Here is a 15,695-nt window from a genome sequence, read left to right as displayed (position 1 = left end):
AAGATACATTATCATCTATATTGTCAAATACTTTTAACTTATGGAGAAAGCTAACCCTAATCGGGTCAAAAGCTAGCTTGATTGTCAGGTAATTTTAGTTTACGTACAAAACTAATCCTAGCAGGGTAAAAAGCTACATTGTTAGATTGATTGTCAGGTTTTTAGTTTACGTGAAAAGTTAACCCTAGTCGGGTCAAAGCCAAGTGATACTAGGTTCTACCAACGAAACATCAAGTTGGATGATCATGAGTTGGTATAAAATTGACATCGGATAGTCATCGACAACCAAAAAATACAAGTCTCCTATCAGACTTGTCAAGTTCAAAATTTATATCCCTTTACACTACTTTTATAAATAAAATAAGTCCAAAAATTATAAATTGGGAGATTTGAAAGAATGCATATTAGTCAAGCTTGGATATTCGTTTTCCTAAATACAAGTGTTGTATCCAAACATTGTCCAAGATAGGACATTCTATTTACCCTCGATTTATAATATTAAATAATCCCTAGCCAACGAATTATTTTTTAAATATTCTTATAAGGGCTCATTCCACATTATTAAAAATAAACAATTAATTTAAAAATGGTGTCTATCAACCGAATTATAAATAATTAAATTTTGGACTGTCTAAATAAAATTTGAAAAATATATAAATAATTAGACAAATTAAGTTAACCAAACCAAATAAATAAATTAAAAAATATATAATTTTGATATTATTTTGCTGAAAAAAAAAACCACTTGACTAGGTCAAGGACCTGTTCCACTTGGAAAACTGCAATCAAACAAGGCCTAACGATCAACCAAACAGAGCTGCTTGCCATTTAATTAATAGGCAATTGCCATAAGTCTGATTGGCATTTAATTAAAAGAAATGTCATCATGAGGAAGGAAACTTGGGAACCCACATTTTCTTCTTCAATAACCAATGTAGAAGGATATTTTTTTTCATCAGAGCCGTTCAACATCTTTTTCTCTCAAAAAAAAAATATCCCAAAACTGATAGGATCACCCTTTGAGATTTCGTTTGAAGCCACATCAAAGGAATCACCAAGAAATCTACAAGGCCTCGCCATCAACTAGAAATGTCTAATTTGCCCCGAACAAAAAAAAAGGGCATTTTGGAGATTGAACGTGGACACATTTGTTGTGCGGAATGCAAGAAAGTGATGAACAATGAAATGTGAAATACAGATGAAGAGAGATATTTTATTGTCAAAGATAAAGATAAAACAGATTACTACAAAAGAAATAAACTACGACTATAAAAAATGCTGAAAACAAGAAACGTAAATACTAACTTAATTTTGCATAACTGTAGAATTAAATGTGATATTAATTCCTATACTAAAGGCAGATCGTTACAAATCTCCACCTTGCCTTAGTATCACCCAACAAGAAGAGCCTGGTCAAACTACTTCCAACTATCAACATTTAGCAGGTCCAAACAATGGGTGAATTTGTTAAGTGGAACCGGCTTCGTGAACATGTCAGCAGGATTATGATGTGTGTTGATCTTCTTCACTTTGATTCTCTTCTCAGTACGAAGAAAATGATAACGAACATCAATATGTTTGGTTCTATCATGATGCACTTGATCTTTGGCCAAACAAATAGCACTTAAGCTATCACAAAAAACAATTGTCTGATCATGATGGATACCAAGGTCATTGATTAATCCTTTCAACCATATACCCTCCTTGGCTGCTTCAGTTAGCGCCATATACTCAGCCTCGGTAGTGGACAACGTCACAGTCGACTGTAATGTTGCCTTCCAACTAACCACAAAGTCACCAAGGGTGTAAACATAACCAGTCATTGATCTTCTACCATCGATATCTGCAGCATAATCTGAGTCCGAATAACCAGCTACGAGACACTGGTTATTACTCCCATAAATGAGACCAACATCGGATGTGCCTCTCAGATAGCGAAATATTCGCTTTACCGCTTGCCAGTGTTCCTTACCAGGTCGAGACATAAACCTGCTAACAACACTAACTGAATACGCAATATCAGGTCTAGTGCATACCATGGCATACATTAAACTACCCACCGCACTAGCATACGGTACATTAGACATGTATAACTTCTCAGCTTCAGACTGGGGTGCGAATGCAGACAAATGATCAGTAACAACTGCATGAGTATTGAGAGCATTTGTTGTACTCATCCCAAAACGAGACAACATTTTCAAAATATAACTCTTTTGTGAAAGAAATAGCTTTTTTTGAACTCGATCTCTTACTATTTCTATGCCCAGAATTTTTCGTGCTCCACCTAGATCTTTCGTATCAAACTCAGAACTGAGAAGGTCTTTCATCTTTTGAATCTCCGACATCTTCTTGGCTGCGATTAACATGTCGTCTACATATAGGAGTAAATACATCAAAGAACCATCACCGATTTTGTTATGATAGACACAACAATCATATGCACTCCTATTGTAACCATGTTCAATCATAAAATTGTCAAACCGCTTATACCACTATCGAGGAGACTGTTTAAGTCCATACAAAGACTTCTTCAGACTACAAACATGTGTTTCCTTACCAGGAACAAGAAATCCTTCAGGCTGACTCACTAGTATATCCTTCTCAATCTCACCATGTAAGAAAGCCGTCTTCACGTCTAATTGCTCGAGTTCCAGATCCTGATGTGCTACTATAGCTAGTAGTACCCTGATAGAAGTGTGTCAGACTATAGGTGAGAATATCTCATTGTAGTCTACGCCTTCCTTTTGACTGAATCCCTTTGCAACTAATCGTGCTTTATATCTGGTCCCTTCAGCACTAGATGTTCCATCTTTTCTTTTGAAAATCCATTTGCACCCAATGACTCTTCTTCCCTTAGGTAAAGTAACCAACTCCCATGTATTATTCTTGTGAAGCGATTCCATTTCTTCACACATGGCAGCACTCCATTGCGCAGAATCACCACCATTAACAGCTTCATTGTAAGAAGATGGCTCGTTATGTATGACATCTTCAACTACCTGAAGTGCATAACTTACCATTTCTTCAGTATCATTCATAGAGGGACTGATTGTCCTACTTCCAGGACCAGTTGAGATATTTCTTCCCTCGATTGAATGAATTAACCTATCAGGAGCTTTAATTTGCCTTCTAGGTCGTGTTGCAATGTCAGATTGACTTTCAGGTGCTCCAAATTGATAAACTTCCTCAGATGGCTTATCAGTATCGTGTGTCATGTCAGTTGTCCCTTGAACTAGAGCCACCTCAAGCTCCACCTGTTTCTCAGTATTATTATTTTCTCCAGAAAGTGATGGCTTGATAGAGGAGTTAAGTATAAACTTCTCATTAAAGGTGACATCCCTGCTGAGAATTACTCTACCTTCAGAAGATGACCAGATTCTATATCCCTTAACTCCATCTCCATAGCCCATGAAAATACCCGGTTTTGCCCTTGGTTCTAACTTCCCTTCATTAACATGATAGTAAGATATGCACCCAAAGAATTTCAGATGAGAATAATCAACGACGTTACCAAACCATACCTTGTAAGGGATTCTGCAATCAATCCCGGTGTGTGGTGCACGATTTATCAGATAGCAAGCCGTTAAGACAGCCTCTCCCCAGTACTTTCTAGCCAATCCCGCATTAGAGAGCATGCTTCTAACTCTCTCTAACAGTGTTTGATTGACTCTTTCTGCTACACCATTCTGATGTGGTGTACCTCGGACAGTGTGATGTTTTGCAATCCCCATATCCCTGCAGAACTCATTAAACTTAGATGAACAGAATTCAAGTCCATTATCTGTTCGCAGCCTCTTAACCTTCTTTCCAGTTTGATTCTCCACCAGTGCCTTCCAATGTTTGAAGGTCTTAAATACCTCGCTCTTATGTCTCAGTAGATACAACCAGGTCATCCTTGAGTAATCATCTATGAATGTTACAAAATAGCTATAACCTCCTATACCTTCAACTTGAGCGACACCCAACAATCAGAGTGGATATAATCCAGTGTGCCCTTAGTTTTGTGAACTCCCTTACTGAACTTACGGCGATGCTTTTTCCCGAAAATGCAGTGTTCACACAACTCAAGGTTGGTAACCTTGTGGCCAGATAGAAGATCTCGTTTGAACATAATTTGCATCCCCCTCTCCCCCATATGTCCAAGTCGCATATGCCACAACTTGGTTACATCAGGGTGCTGATTCACAGATTTGGATGCGACCGCAACGGAACCTGTCAGCGTCTTACCTTGTAGTATATACAAGGTATTTTGTTTGATACCTTTCAGTATTATTTTTGAACCTTTACTGATGCACAATGTTCCTTCTTCACCGCTAAACTTGAAACCTTTAGCATCTAAAATGCCTAAAGATATTAGGTTCTTCTTCAGTTGAGGAACATGCCGAACACCAGTTAGGGTCCGTATCTTACCATCATCAGTCAGAATCTTGATAGTCCCAATACCCACCGTTCTACATATGGCATCATTTCCCATGACAACGTTTCCACCATCATAATCTTCATAGGTATCGAACCATTCTTTGTTCGGACTCATATGATATGAACACCCTGAATCCAACACCCATGTATCAATAGGGTGTAGAGAAGCGTTAGCTACAAGGGCAATGTCCTCCTCCGAGTCGGTGTCTCTATATTTATGTGCTATAGCAGCTTTAGAATATTTGCCCTTTTTCTTAGGACAATTATTCTTCCAATGACCAGGTTCTTTACAGTAATTGCAGATGTCTTTAGCACTAGGGCCCTTAGCTTTGTATTTTTTATCCTTCTTCTTTCCAGGCCCTTTGTAGTTGTTTGTGCTGGCAATCAACCCAGATGCTTGACTGTCTACAATTTCACCACTCGCCTTATGGCGCAGTTCTCTAGTATGAAGTGTTGACCGAACTTCCTCTAGAGTTATAGAGTCTTTACCCACAACGAACGATTGAACAAAATTTTCAAACGAGTTGGGTAAAGATACCAACAAAATTAATGCAGCATCTTCATCTTCGATCTTAACATCTATATTTATCAATTCAATTAATATAGTGTTTAACTTATCAAGATGTTCACGAAGAGACTTACCTTCAAGCATACGAAGACTAAACAGACGTTGCTTCAATAACAACTTGTTAGTCAGTGACTTTGTTATGTACAAAGCCTCTAACTTCGACCACAGACCGATTGCAGTATCTTCATCTGATACCTCAGTAATCACTTCATCAGCCAGACAGAGTAAAATTGTTGAGTGTGCCTTCTCTTCCAAGACCTCAAGCTCAGTAGTGATTTTACCTGAGGAAGACTCCTTTCCAGGACCTGCAACTATCTTCGCCTTTTCCTTCGACAATGGTGCCCAGACGCCTTGTTGTTTAAGCAAGGCTCGCATTTTGATCTTTCATAGACCAAAACTGTTTCGCCCTGTGAATTTTTCGATTTTCAGATTCATTGAAGTCATTCTCTCGCCATAAAACAAAAGTGATAATATGATCGGATCTAACCCGCTCTGATACCAATTGTTGTGCGGAATGCAAGAAAATGATGAACAATGAAATGTGAAAAACAGATGAAGAGAGATATTTTATTGTCAAAGATAAAGGTAAAACAGATTACTACAAAAGAAATAAACTACGACTATAAAAAATGCTGAAAACAATAAACGTAAATACTAACTTAATTTTGCATAACTGTAGAATTAAATGTGATATTAATTCCTATACTAAAGGCAGATCGTTACAACATTGAATGGGATGATTCCTGTAATTATTAGCAGTGGGGCATGAAGAAAGAAAAAGTTAGAGAAGAGCAGGAGGAGAGAGAAGAGAGGGCTGTGGACACCTTCGAGTTCTTGAAGATTTTTTTTGAGTAAATAATACTTGATTGAGTATGAGGCTTGGGGGATGATTCCAAAAAGCTCGCTAGGGTTATATTAGAGCTGATAGTGCTAGTGGTAATTTATCAATCTTGCTGTAACTCAAAGTTTTTATAAAATGTTCGATTTATTGCAATACTAGTTCATGATGCCTTCGATATTATGTAATATGTGTATGTTTGATATGGATGCATTCTAGAACTTACTTATGAACTATCTACTAATATGTAATATCTTCATTCTACTTATATAAAAAAACGCTCAATTTTTCTAGATATTTGTTTAGAAAACTAAGTGGATTCCTTAGCAACATTAATCCATAAACGGCCTATGAGCATCCTAGAGCTAATGGGCATGTTTGTGGGCTCATGATTCGAAGTTCAAATAGAGAATTCAGAGCCATATTTCAATAGGTGCTCTAAGATTTATCAAGTATAATTCTTTTTACTATACAACACTTATATCAAAAATAAAAGTACAAATAATAATGATAATAATAAAGATACAAAATCATATCGATACTAATAAAATATTTATCTTTTTAACTACCACTAGACGTACAAACAAATGAAGACAATTGTGTTCTTCGAGTGTTCATTTGTTAAAATTGTTGTAAATTTTGTTCATTTTCAGTTGTGGCAAAAATCTCCTTCTCGATGTATACTACCAAACTGTCGTTCATCCACTTATCACTCATTCTATTACGTAAATCAGTCTTGATAATTTTCATTGCAGAAAATACCCATTTAACAGAAGCAGTCGTAACAGGTAAAACCAATGTTAACTCAATCAATCGACATACCAATGTAAAAACTCTATGTTTTCCAATTTCAACCATCTTCTTATCAAGACTTCTCAAATCTTGAATTATAGAAAATTCATTTCGTACATTTTAAATATAAGTTTGAAGCTGATTCTCAAATATTATACGGTCAATTAACGAAAAATCCTCCGGATAAAGTTAAATAAGATAGAGTATCTTACCAATATCAAATTGAGAAAATGAGTCATTTGGATTTAAACAAGCAGTGCAATTAAGTATCTCCAATAGTTGATTTAAAAAAACAATTGTTTATCTCTTGAATCATCGTATCAAGAACCTATTATTATATATAAAATCGAATAAAAAATGCTATTAGAAAACAATAAAAGATGTTTTTGCTTATACACTATACATTAAAGTACAAATTTTCTTGCAGCAACATGCAATTATAAATGAATACAACAGTTTTAATGGTAAAATTGAACATCAAAATGTAACATATTAAAAATATCTATCACGAAAACATACTTTAAGGGTATATTTCAAAATCAATCTATACTTTTATGGGCTAGACCACTATTAAAATAAACCAGACAAAACACATTATTCAATAAAAAATGGGGTGAGAGAGGCTCAAACTCTTGATCTCAAGATTACTCATAGAAGTATGAGACCTACGCTATAGCCAACTGCACCACCACACCTTTGTAACAATTGTCATTTCTAATTATATATAGAGAAAAATATATAATTCATAATTAATTTGTATAAATTATACCCCAAACTTTTTACACAAGTCAGGGGTGCTTAAGCCCCTTCTTGCACCCTTTGGATCCGCCACTGTCCATAAGAGTTGTGAAGCTAAATATGTCAATCTGATTTTATTTTTTTTTAGATTCTTGATGTAATGATAATGAGGATTGGATTATTGCAACATTTATTTTGGTTGTTACTAATTGACTTGGTATGCTTGTTTTAAAACATGGGTAAGTAAATCGAAATTGGGTTATACGAGTTGTTGGATGTAGTATTGCGAAGTACATGTGCAAATGTTTGAGGGTTTGATCTATGCAATCAGAAGTGCTCTTAGCAGATGATTGTAAAAGTAGTGAAGGAAAAAAATGGCAAGCCAAGGATCAAACATTGAACTTCTACATAACAACCACCTTCTTTTCCACCATACCAATCATTCATCTTTTTTCCATTTCTCGCCAAATATGACTTTGTTCACCTGAGGCACGTTTGTTATTCCATAATTATACTTATTCTTTACTTGCATTCTGAAACTTTGTTGATAACATTAAAAAAATTCAAAACAAATATAAAATGGTTAAATAAATATTTTCTAACAAAATTATAAAAGGATATAATTGCTTAACGCCTTATTTGGAACTTATTTTTCATAACTTCAATTTATCTCGTTTGTTTAGATATTATTGAGATCGCGCTTTCATCAATAGGTATTCATCTCGATTTTACTTATTTATTTTTCGTACCATGTAGACAACCTAGACGCATGACCTAAGGATGGATTGTTACAATCGTTTAATCGCATTATTAGGTTTAAATTTATCCTTAGTCTTATGTACTAGGGTGGATTATATAAACAAAGTGTAAAAGAAATATTTTGCATAAAATGACTAAGAGTTTATAATAGAAACCATAATTTGATGGGCATACAAAATATAACGCTACCGTCATTTCTCACGTGTAACCAAGTTCCATTTTATTAATGTTCGAGAAGGCACAATATTTTCTTCAAATTATGTAGAACATTAAATATGATAAAACATGAATTTAAGACGACTTAGTTACTTAAATGAAAAATGAATATTTTCAAACAAGATATTACATTATACTCAAAAACAAAAAATAATTATTTCAACATACAAAGACATATAATTTAATCATTATTTAATGCTTTATAAAAACCAAACAATAAGTGGAATGAAATCTCAACAAATAAATCAATAAAAAAGTGCAATTTAACCATTACAACCTTGCTGCAGAAACAAATTTATGAATCTTCATTGGCTTTTGCACTCTGTAGGAAGGCCCTGAGGGAAGCGGTTTAGATCACTACAATAATTGTACACCATATAATACCTTTGCACCCACCTTAATCGCCTCCTGCCCATTGCATTGAGCTCCTGAGCTCCAGAGTCCGAATCAGAGAGTGCGTTTGTGGAGACAGCAGATGAACACGACGAAGAGGATGAGGAAGAAGGGAGACATGCATTGAAGTTACGATAGAGCGCAGTAAAGGGAGCGTGAGTCCAGTTCGTTTTCACGCGTCCACCCTGTGTGGCCCAGTCGTCTGCGTTCCAAAGGCTCGAGTAAATCCTCATGGGTTGGCTTGTCGGGTATGGAACTCCCATTGCTTCTCTATTCTTGAACACTCTTATAGGGTAGTTGTCCACCAAGAAGCTGCAATGTTCACAAATTTCATTAAATTAGAGTGTATGCATCCTAATGTCACCCAGTACTTCAATTAAATCAATTAATTTTGTTTTTCAAAACCACTTTAAATATATAAATATATATGATATGAGAGAAAAAGAATTAGAAGAAGTTGTTGGGATAGAAGATGTCACGTACATGATGTTTTGGAGATTCCAATGGATGGAATAAGTATGAAAATTCTTGGTAGGGTCAAACCAAAGGTGAAACTGTTGTTCTCTGTTGCCTTTGCCTTGGCTGAACACATTGGTATGAACTGTATAAGGTTGTCCACTCACATTCCCCAAGAACTCAAAATCAATCTCATCATGCTTTGGTCCTTCCGATGTCAACTATATTATATATATATATAAAGATAAATCATGATCATACATACATCCACAAGAGAGAGAACCCTTCTTAAAAAAACTAAGATAAAATAAGTTCTAATTAAGAGGTAATTAAGAGAGACATACATAATAAGCGGTGACAGTTCCTGCTGAGTTGCCAGGAACAAGCTTGAGTTGCATGTCGATTCTTCCAAAAAGGTACTCTTTTTTAGAGCGGAAACCAGAGCCGGAGGTCTGGTCAAGGGAAAGAGACAGAAGCTGGGCACCGTTGCGTATTCTGGCGCGGTCTCCACCCCAAGTTATTTCAAAGTCATCCGTGAAGTTGCCGGCCGCAAAGGCAGTAACTACCATGCAAGTCAGGACAAAAGAAGCCATAAGGAAGGATGAACATCCATGGCTTGCCATATTGTGTATTAATTATGTGATCTGAGCGAACCAGGAAGACCAGAACTATGTGATGCGGGGTGATGGTTGCATAAGCCGTTTATCGTCTTTTATAGGTGAAGGAAATAAAACGTGAATATGAATACGAATAAGAATAAACCAAGTTAGGTTATGAGAGTAGGACGCGTTAAATGAAGAAACCAGAGAAGATAGAGCTGGCCTCGCTGCTGTGTTCAAAGACGGTGGGAAGAAAACGACACCAACTTCAAGAGAGAGAGAGCTGATTGATTGAGAAGAATCCCGCGTTAGCTGACATCATTGTTATGGAGACCTACTAAATTGTTAATTAGTTAATTAAAAAAAAGAATGATATTAAATTTATTATATTATCGAATCAGAATAAAAAATAATTATATATATATAATAAATAAAGTTGAATAAATACTTATTATAATCAACGTATTCGTGTTAAATTAAAAATTACAACACAATTAGTGTTTACATAATTATTATGGTACAAAAAGGTTTGAAAAAAAATTACTAACTAAAAAATAATTATTAGTAAATTGTTCAAATTTAACTATTAATTTATATTTCATAACACAAAACTAATATAAAAATAACATTTAAAATTAATTTTTTTTAAAAATCTAATCATAATCTAATAATGATAAAAAATTTACACCATCAGATGAGCCATATAGACCCTAAATCAATGGTGTGGTTGAAGTGACAAACAAAAATGTGATTAGCATCATCAAGAAGATGAAAAACACATATATGGACTGGCATGAGAAATTGATGTACGCCTTATGGGGATATCGTACAACCGATCGAACCTCGACGGACGGAAATCCCTACTCTCTAGTTTACGGTATGGATGTCGTATAACTTATCAAAATCGAGATTTCAACCCTAGAAATACTCTTAGAGAGCCATGTTATCAAAGAAGATTAGCTCAAATCTCGATATGATCAACTAACGTTAATGGAAGACAAGAGGTTAATCACTATATGTAAAACCCAAGCCTACAAAAAATGCATGTCAGACACTTTCAATAAGAAAGTAAAACCTAGAAACCTTAAAGAATGTGATCTAGTTCTCAAACGAACTTGGGAAGTCCTAGACCTTAGGGGCAAGTTTCGACCCCAGTAGGAAGGACCATTCCTAGTTAAGAAAATCATCTATGGAGGAGTTGCCCGTCTATCTAATATAGAAGGCGAAGAGTTCATTGCACCAAGAAATCTCGATGAGCTTAAAAGATATTTTGTATAATATCAAGCTACGTGTATAATAGTTTAAAGTTCGATCTTGAAAGAAGCTTATTTAGATAGAATTTAATCCCAAGTTTTGTATAACTTGCAACATGGACAGAAGACTCATGTCTGAACTACGAAGACCTGATTCTACACAATGCAGAAAAATAAAGGAGAGAAGATACGTAGGCAACCTGCATGTTTGTGGGCTCGATCTCACCTTCATAAATAAAATCCCCAGTCCCTTTCTCAAGAGAAAGAGAACATCATTTGAGAAAGAAAGAACCTTGATCTCATTCTAGAGTTGATGTGTTGAATTTTAGGAAACAAGTAGGGAAAAACTAAGAACATCGTTTCCATTTGAGTGATATTCTTAGAAACAAAAAAAGAAATTTCACAATGACTTTGATTCAAGAGACATCGCTTCTTTTTCATTTATATGTGATTATTCAAAGAGTCACCCTCTATAGAAGATTTTTGAAGGAAAAAAGAAAATGAATAAACTCTATAAAAGAGAGGTCAGATCCCCAAATTGAGAAAGGACACATTATCGTTACTTATGTAAAAGAAAGAGAGGTTTGAAACTCGATGCTTTGGAAAAAAATAAAAAAAATGAAAATGCTAAAAAGAGAACTAGAATAAACCTCGAAAATCTTTAAAACAAATTGAAAAATGTTCTTGTGTTGGTTGAGGTATTGAAATCACCATTTGTGTTCACTCAGACTCTATTCATTATTTCTACAGCAAGAGTAGAATGTACTGATTCTACCAGATATACCCCAAGAACGAAAAAAGGAAATTGCTCAAGTGGTTGAGGTAATGAAATCACCATTCGTTGCTCACTCAAACTCTAGTCTTGATTGTTCTGGAAAGGGCAAGGATATACCAATTTTACCAGATATACCTATGAGCCAACTAAAGAAAAAAAATGAAAAATGAAAAACAAAAATCCAAAGCAGAAAGTTGATAAACCTCTCTAAAAATATTTTTACGATGATTTGGTCTTTCAAGATATGTGGTTTAGGGTTGAGTAACCAAAAATAAGTTACACTATTTTGTCAAAATGTTAGAATTTTGGCTATCTTCTTCGAGGGTTATGATTCTGGATAATCGTTTGTACACGAGACCGAGTTTATAACTGATATCTCGAAAGTGGGGGGAAAAGAAATAGTATTCCTTGATGAAAGAAAAATCATCACGAAAGATGGAAAAGATGTTCTAAGTACTAGCCCCAAATACGTTTCGAATCCGAAAACTTCATTGATTCATTCAAAAGGATTAGGGTTCATTCCAATATCAGAAAAACAAAGAAACAAGGATAGGAACTGGGGGAACAAAAAATGTTCCTTTATACAAAATCATGAGTCATTTATCCATAAATAATACCTTAAAAACGTCTACTAATTTTAAAATTAGTTGTGAATGTAATTATGAAAAAAAAAGGGGAACAAGGATTCTATTTAAATATTCCCTTAAAGGGCATAGAGCCACGACAGAGACTGTAAAAGTAAAATAAGAAAATCGAGTCTCCAAAACCCTATTTGTCAATAGGTACGTGAGATCGTTCATATACGATCCCATTTTAAACCCTAATTGTAGTTAAGTATTTAAAACCCTATTTGTCGATAGGTACATGAGATCGTTTGTACACGATCCCGTTTTAAACCTTAATTATAGTTAGGTATTCAAACCCTATCTATTTATAGGTGCCATAAATTGTTTGTATACGATTCCGCTAAAAGTCTAATTGTAGTTAGGTATTAAAACCTATATGTTTATAGGTACGTGAGATCGTTCATACACGATTCCATTCCAAACCCTATTTATTATTAGGTACCCAAAACCCAATTGATCTGTTGATAAGTGCGATAGATCATTTGTATATGATTCTATTGAAAAACTCTAATTATAGTTAGGTATTCAAAACCCTGTATGTCGATAGGTATGTGAGATCATTCGTACATGATCCCGTTCTAAACCCTAATTGTAGTTAGGTACCCAAAACCTATCGGATGATAAGTGCGATAGATTGTTTGTATACGATTCCGCTAAAAACCCTAATTGTAGTTAGTTATTCACAACTTTATTTGTTGATATGTACATGAGATCGTTCGTACACGATCTCGTTTCAAACCCTAATTGTAGTTAGTTACCAAAACCTCTATTTGTAAATAGGTATGAGAAATCGTTTGTACACAATTCTGTTTCAATCCTTGATTGTTAACAAGCATAGAGATCATTTGTAACATGATACATTAACAATTTTGTCTGTCGATAAGTACATGAGATTATACGTACATGATTCAGTCAAAACTCTATTTGTCGAAAGGTCGATACATCATTTGTATATGATTCCGTAAAAAAATCCATATATGTCGATAGATACGAGAGATCGTTTGTACACGATTTCATTTCAATCCTTACTTGTTAACAAGCATATAAAGATCATTTGTAAGATGATCTGTTAACAATTTTATCTGTCGACAAAGACATGAGATCATACATACATGATTCAGTCAAAACCCTATCTATCGATATGTCGGGACATTATTTATATATAATTTTGTTAGAAACCCTACCTGTTGATAGGTGCGCTAATCGCTCATATACGATTCCATTTGAAAACCCTATATGTCGATAGGTCGATACATTGTTTGTATACAATTCCATTAGAAACTCTATATGTTGTTAGGTCGAGACATCGTTTATAAACGATTTTGCTAAAATCATATATGTTGATAGGTCAAGACATCGTTTATATACAATTCCGCTAAAACTTTATCTATTGATAGGTCGAGACACCGTTTATATACGATTATGCTAAAACTCTATCTATCGATAGGTCGAGACATCATTTATATACGATTCCGCCCAAAAACACTATCCCTCGAATATGTATCCCCTCTCACAAAATCATTGCAACCAAATATCTCAAAACAAAAAACTTATCTCTCGATAGGTACCCAAGCCTTGTTTGTCAACAAGCACAAAGATCATTCGTACATGATCTTGAAAAAAACATATCTCTCAATAGATACTCTACGAAACCCTATCTCTCGATAGGTACTCCACGAAACTGTATCTCTCAATAGATACTCTACGAAACCCTATACTCGATAGGTACTCCATGAAACATTATCTCTCGATAGGTACTCCACGAAACCCTATCCCTCGATAGGTACTTTACGAAACCCTATCTCTCAATAGGTACTCCAATAAAAAAATCATATCTTTTGATGGGTACCCTCCTTCCAATTCACAAACATGAAGACCTATTTGTTGATAGTACAATAATCATATGTATATGATTTCCCTAAACCTTACATGTTGGTAACACACTTGGCAAGTTTGTTAACTCCGACGATAAACAAATATGTTAATAGGGGATCCGACCGGTGACCCGACCCATGGAATCAATTGCTAAAAAGGTGAATGCAGCGTTCACCTTCATGATGGAGACGGTTGCAAATCTAAAATCTCAATCAAATCATGTGTGGTCAAAGAAAAAAGAAAAAAAAGGGGAAGTTTCCAAGAAAAATGAGAAGTTTCTATGGAAGTAGGATTCAATAGTGAGTTGAAGAGGAACATGAAGACTTGGTCATTTTTGAATTTAAAAAATAAAATGACCAAGTATTACATCATTTTTAATTAGAGCTTAAATCCCATCAGATATCACTTGACATTTAGTGACATGTCAAGTGAAGATTGCTCCATTTTTTAAAACATTTGTACATGTTTAAAATGGAAATCTCTTTCCAACATCAAGGGTGTTAAGTGGACCTTTGGGCCCTAGAGTTTCATACTTTTGTCTACCCCTCTTAACACCCTGTAAAAAATACCTTCTTTTTCACTCTCTAGTGCCCCTAGGCTGCCATTTCTATCTCTTGAAAAATAATCTGCCCACTTTTCAAAACATAAGCAAGAGCACCAACTAGATTTGGCCCTTGAATAGGCCACTTCAAAAACAAACTCAAAAGTTATATAAAAAAGAGAAGAATCTTTTTTGATTTATTTTTGTATGATGTTAGATCTAGGATTTACTTGTTTATTATTAATAATTTAATTATGTTTTTTAGTTTGGGATCTATTAGGATCACCAATTAGCTAAAAAACTGAAAGCATGTATAACACAAGGAAGCTAGTAGGGTTTCTACTAATTAGTGACACTTAGGGTTGGAGAAATATCCCTAGGATGCGTTGGAAAAGCATACGACCGATAAAACTGCACACTGGAGCATACCCAGGTGCCAACTGATCGAGGAGCTTCTCTACACGCAAAGGTCGATGTCTTCCCAATGCTTCCAGTGCTTCTGGATGCTTCTTTTCACACAAGACCATAAAACTAGCCTGGCTCTGGGCCTGTGCTGGTTTTCCTAACGCTCAAGACCCTCAAACTTGACCTAAACCTTTGCTGACCAAAAAAGCCTAGTCACGGGTTAACTTTTCTCGCACCCAGTTCCTTTAGACCTCCTTATGATTATTTTCTTTAATATTTCATTTTATTTCTTTTATTAGCCTCTTTGGACTGTAATTTGCACTAAAGAAAGACCTAGTGCCCGTTTAGGACCGAAAGGAGAAGTTGCACCTGGCAACCAAGGATCGTTGTTGATTACTGATGCTGACCAAAGACCGATGCTTACTACACTTGGGAATTGAAG

The 15,695-nt window shown here is 35.1% G+C and overlaps 1 protein-coding gene across 1 annotated transcript; it reads right to left on the bottom strand.

Moving 5' to 3' along the window:
• Nucleotides 1-8,547: 8,547 nt before the first annotated feature.
• Nucleotides 8,548-9,847, bottom strand: LOC124922608 (xyloglucan endotransglucosylase/hydrolase 2-like). The gene is made up of 3 exons (XM_047463330.1): nucleotides 9,524-9,847; nucleotides 9,207-9,400; nucleotides 8,548-9,035 (listed from the first exon to the last, which is right to left on the bottom strand). The coding sequence occupies exons 1-3, from the start codon at nucleotides 9,800-9,802 to the stop codon at nucleotides 8,636-8,638; spliced, it is 873 nt and encodes a 290-aa protein (XP_047319286.1). The 5' UTR covers nucleotides 9,803-9,847; the 3' UTR covers nucleotides 8,548-8,635.
• Between the last annotated feature and the right edge of the window lie 5,848 nt (nucleotides 9,848-15,695).

The sequence above is a fragment of the Impatiens glandulifera genome, chromosome 1, assembly GCF_907164915.1.
Source record: "Impatiens glandulifera chromosome 1, dImpGla2.1, whole genome shotgun sequence".
In the NCBI taxonomy this organism is placed as follows: domain Eukaryota; kingdom Viridiplantae; phylum Streptophyta; class Magnoliopsida; order Ericales; family Balsaminaceae; genus Impatiens; species Impatiens glandulifera.
This window is presented reverse-complemented; position numbering and strand designations above follow the sequence as displayed.

Coding starts and splice junctions, on each gene's coding strand:
- LOC124922608 (XM_047463330.1), bottom strand. CDS start 9,802: ATGGCAAGCCATGGATGTTCATCCTTCCTTATGGCTTCTTTTGTCCTG. Junction 9,401..9,523: donor GAACTGTCACCGCTTATTAT/GTATGTCTCTCT, acceptor TATATAATATAG/TTGACATCGGAAGGACCAAA. Junction 9,036..9,206: donor TGGAATCTCCAAAACATCAT/GTACGTGACATC, acceptor TGAACATTGCAG/CTTCTTGGTGGACAACTACC.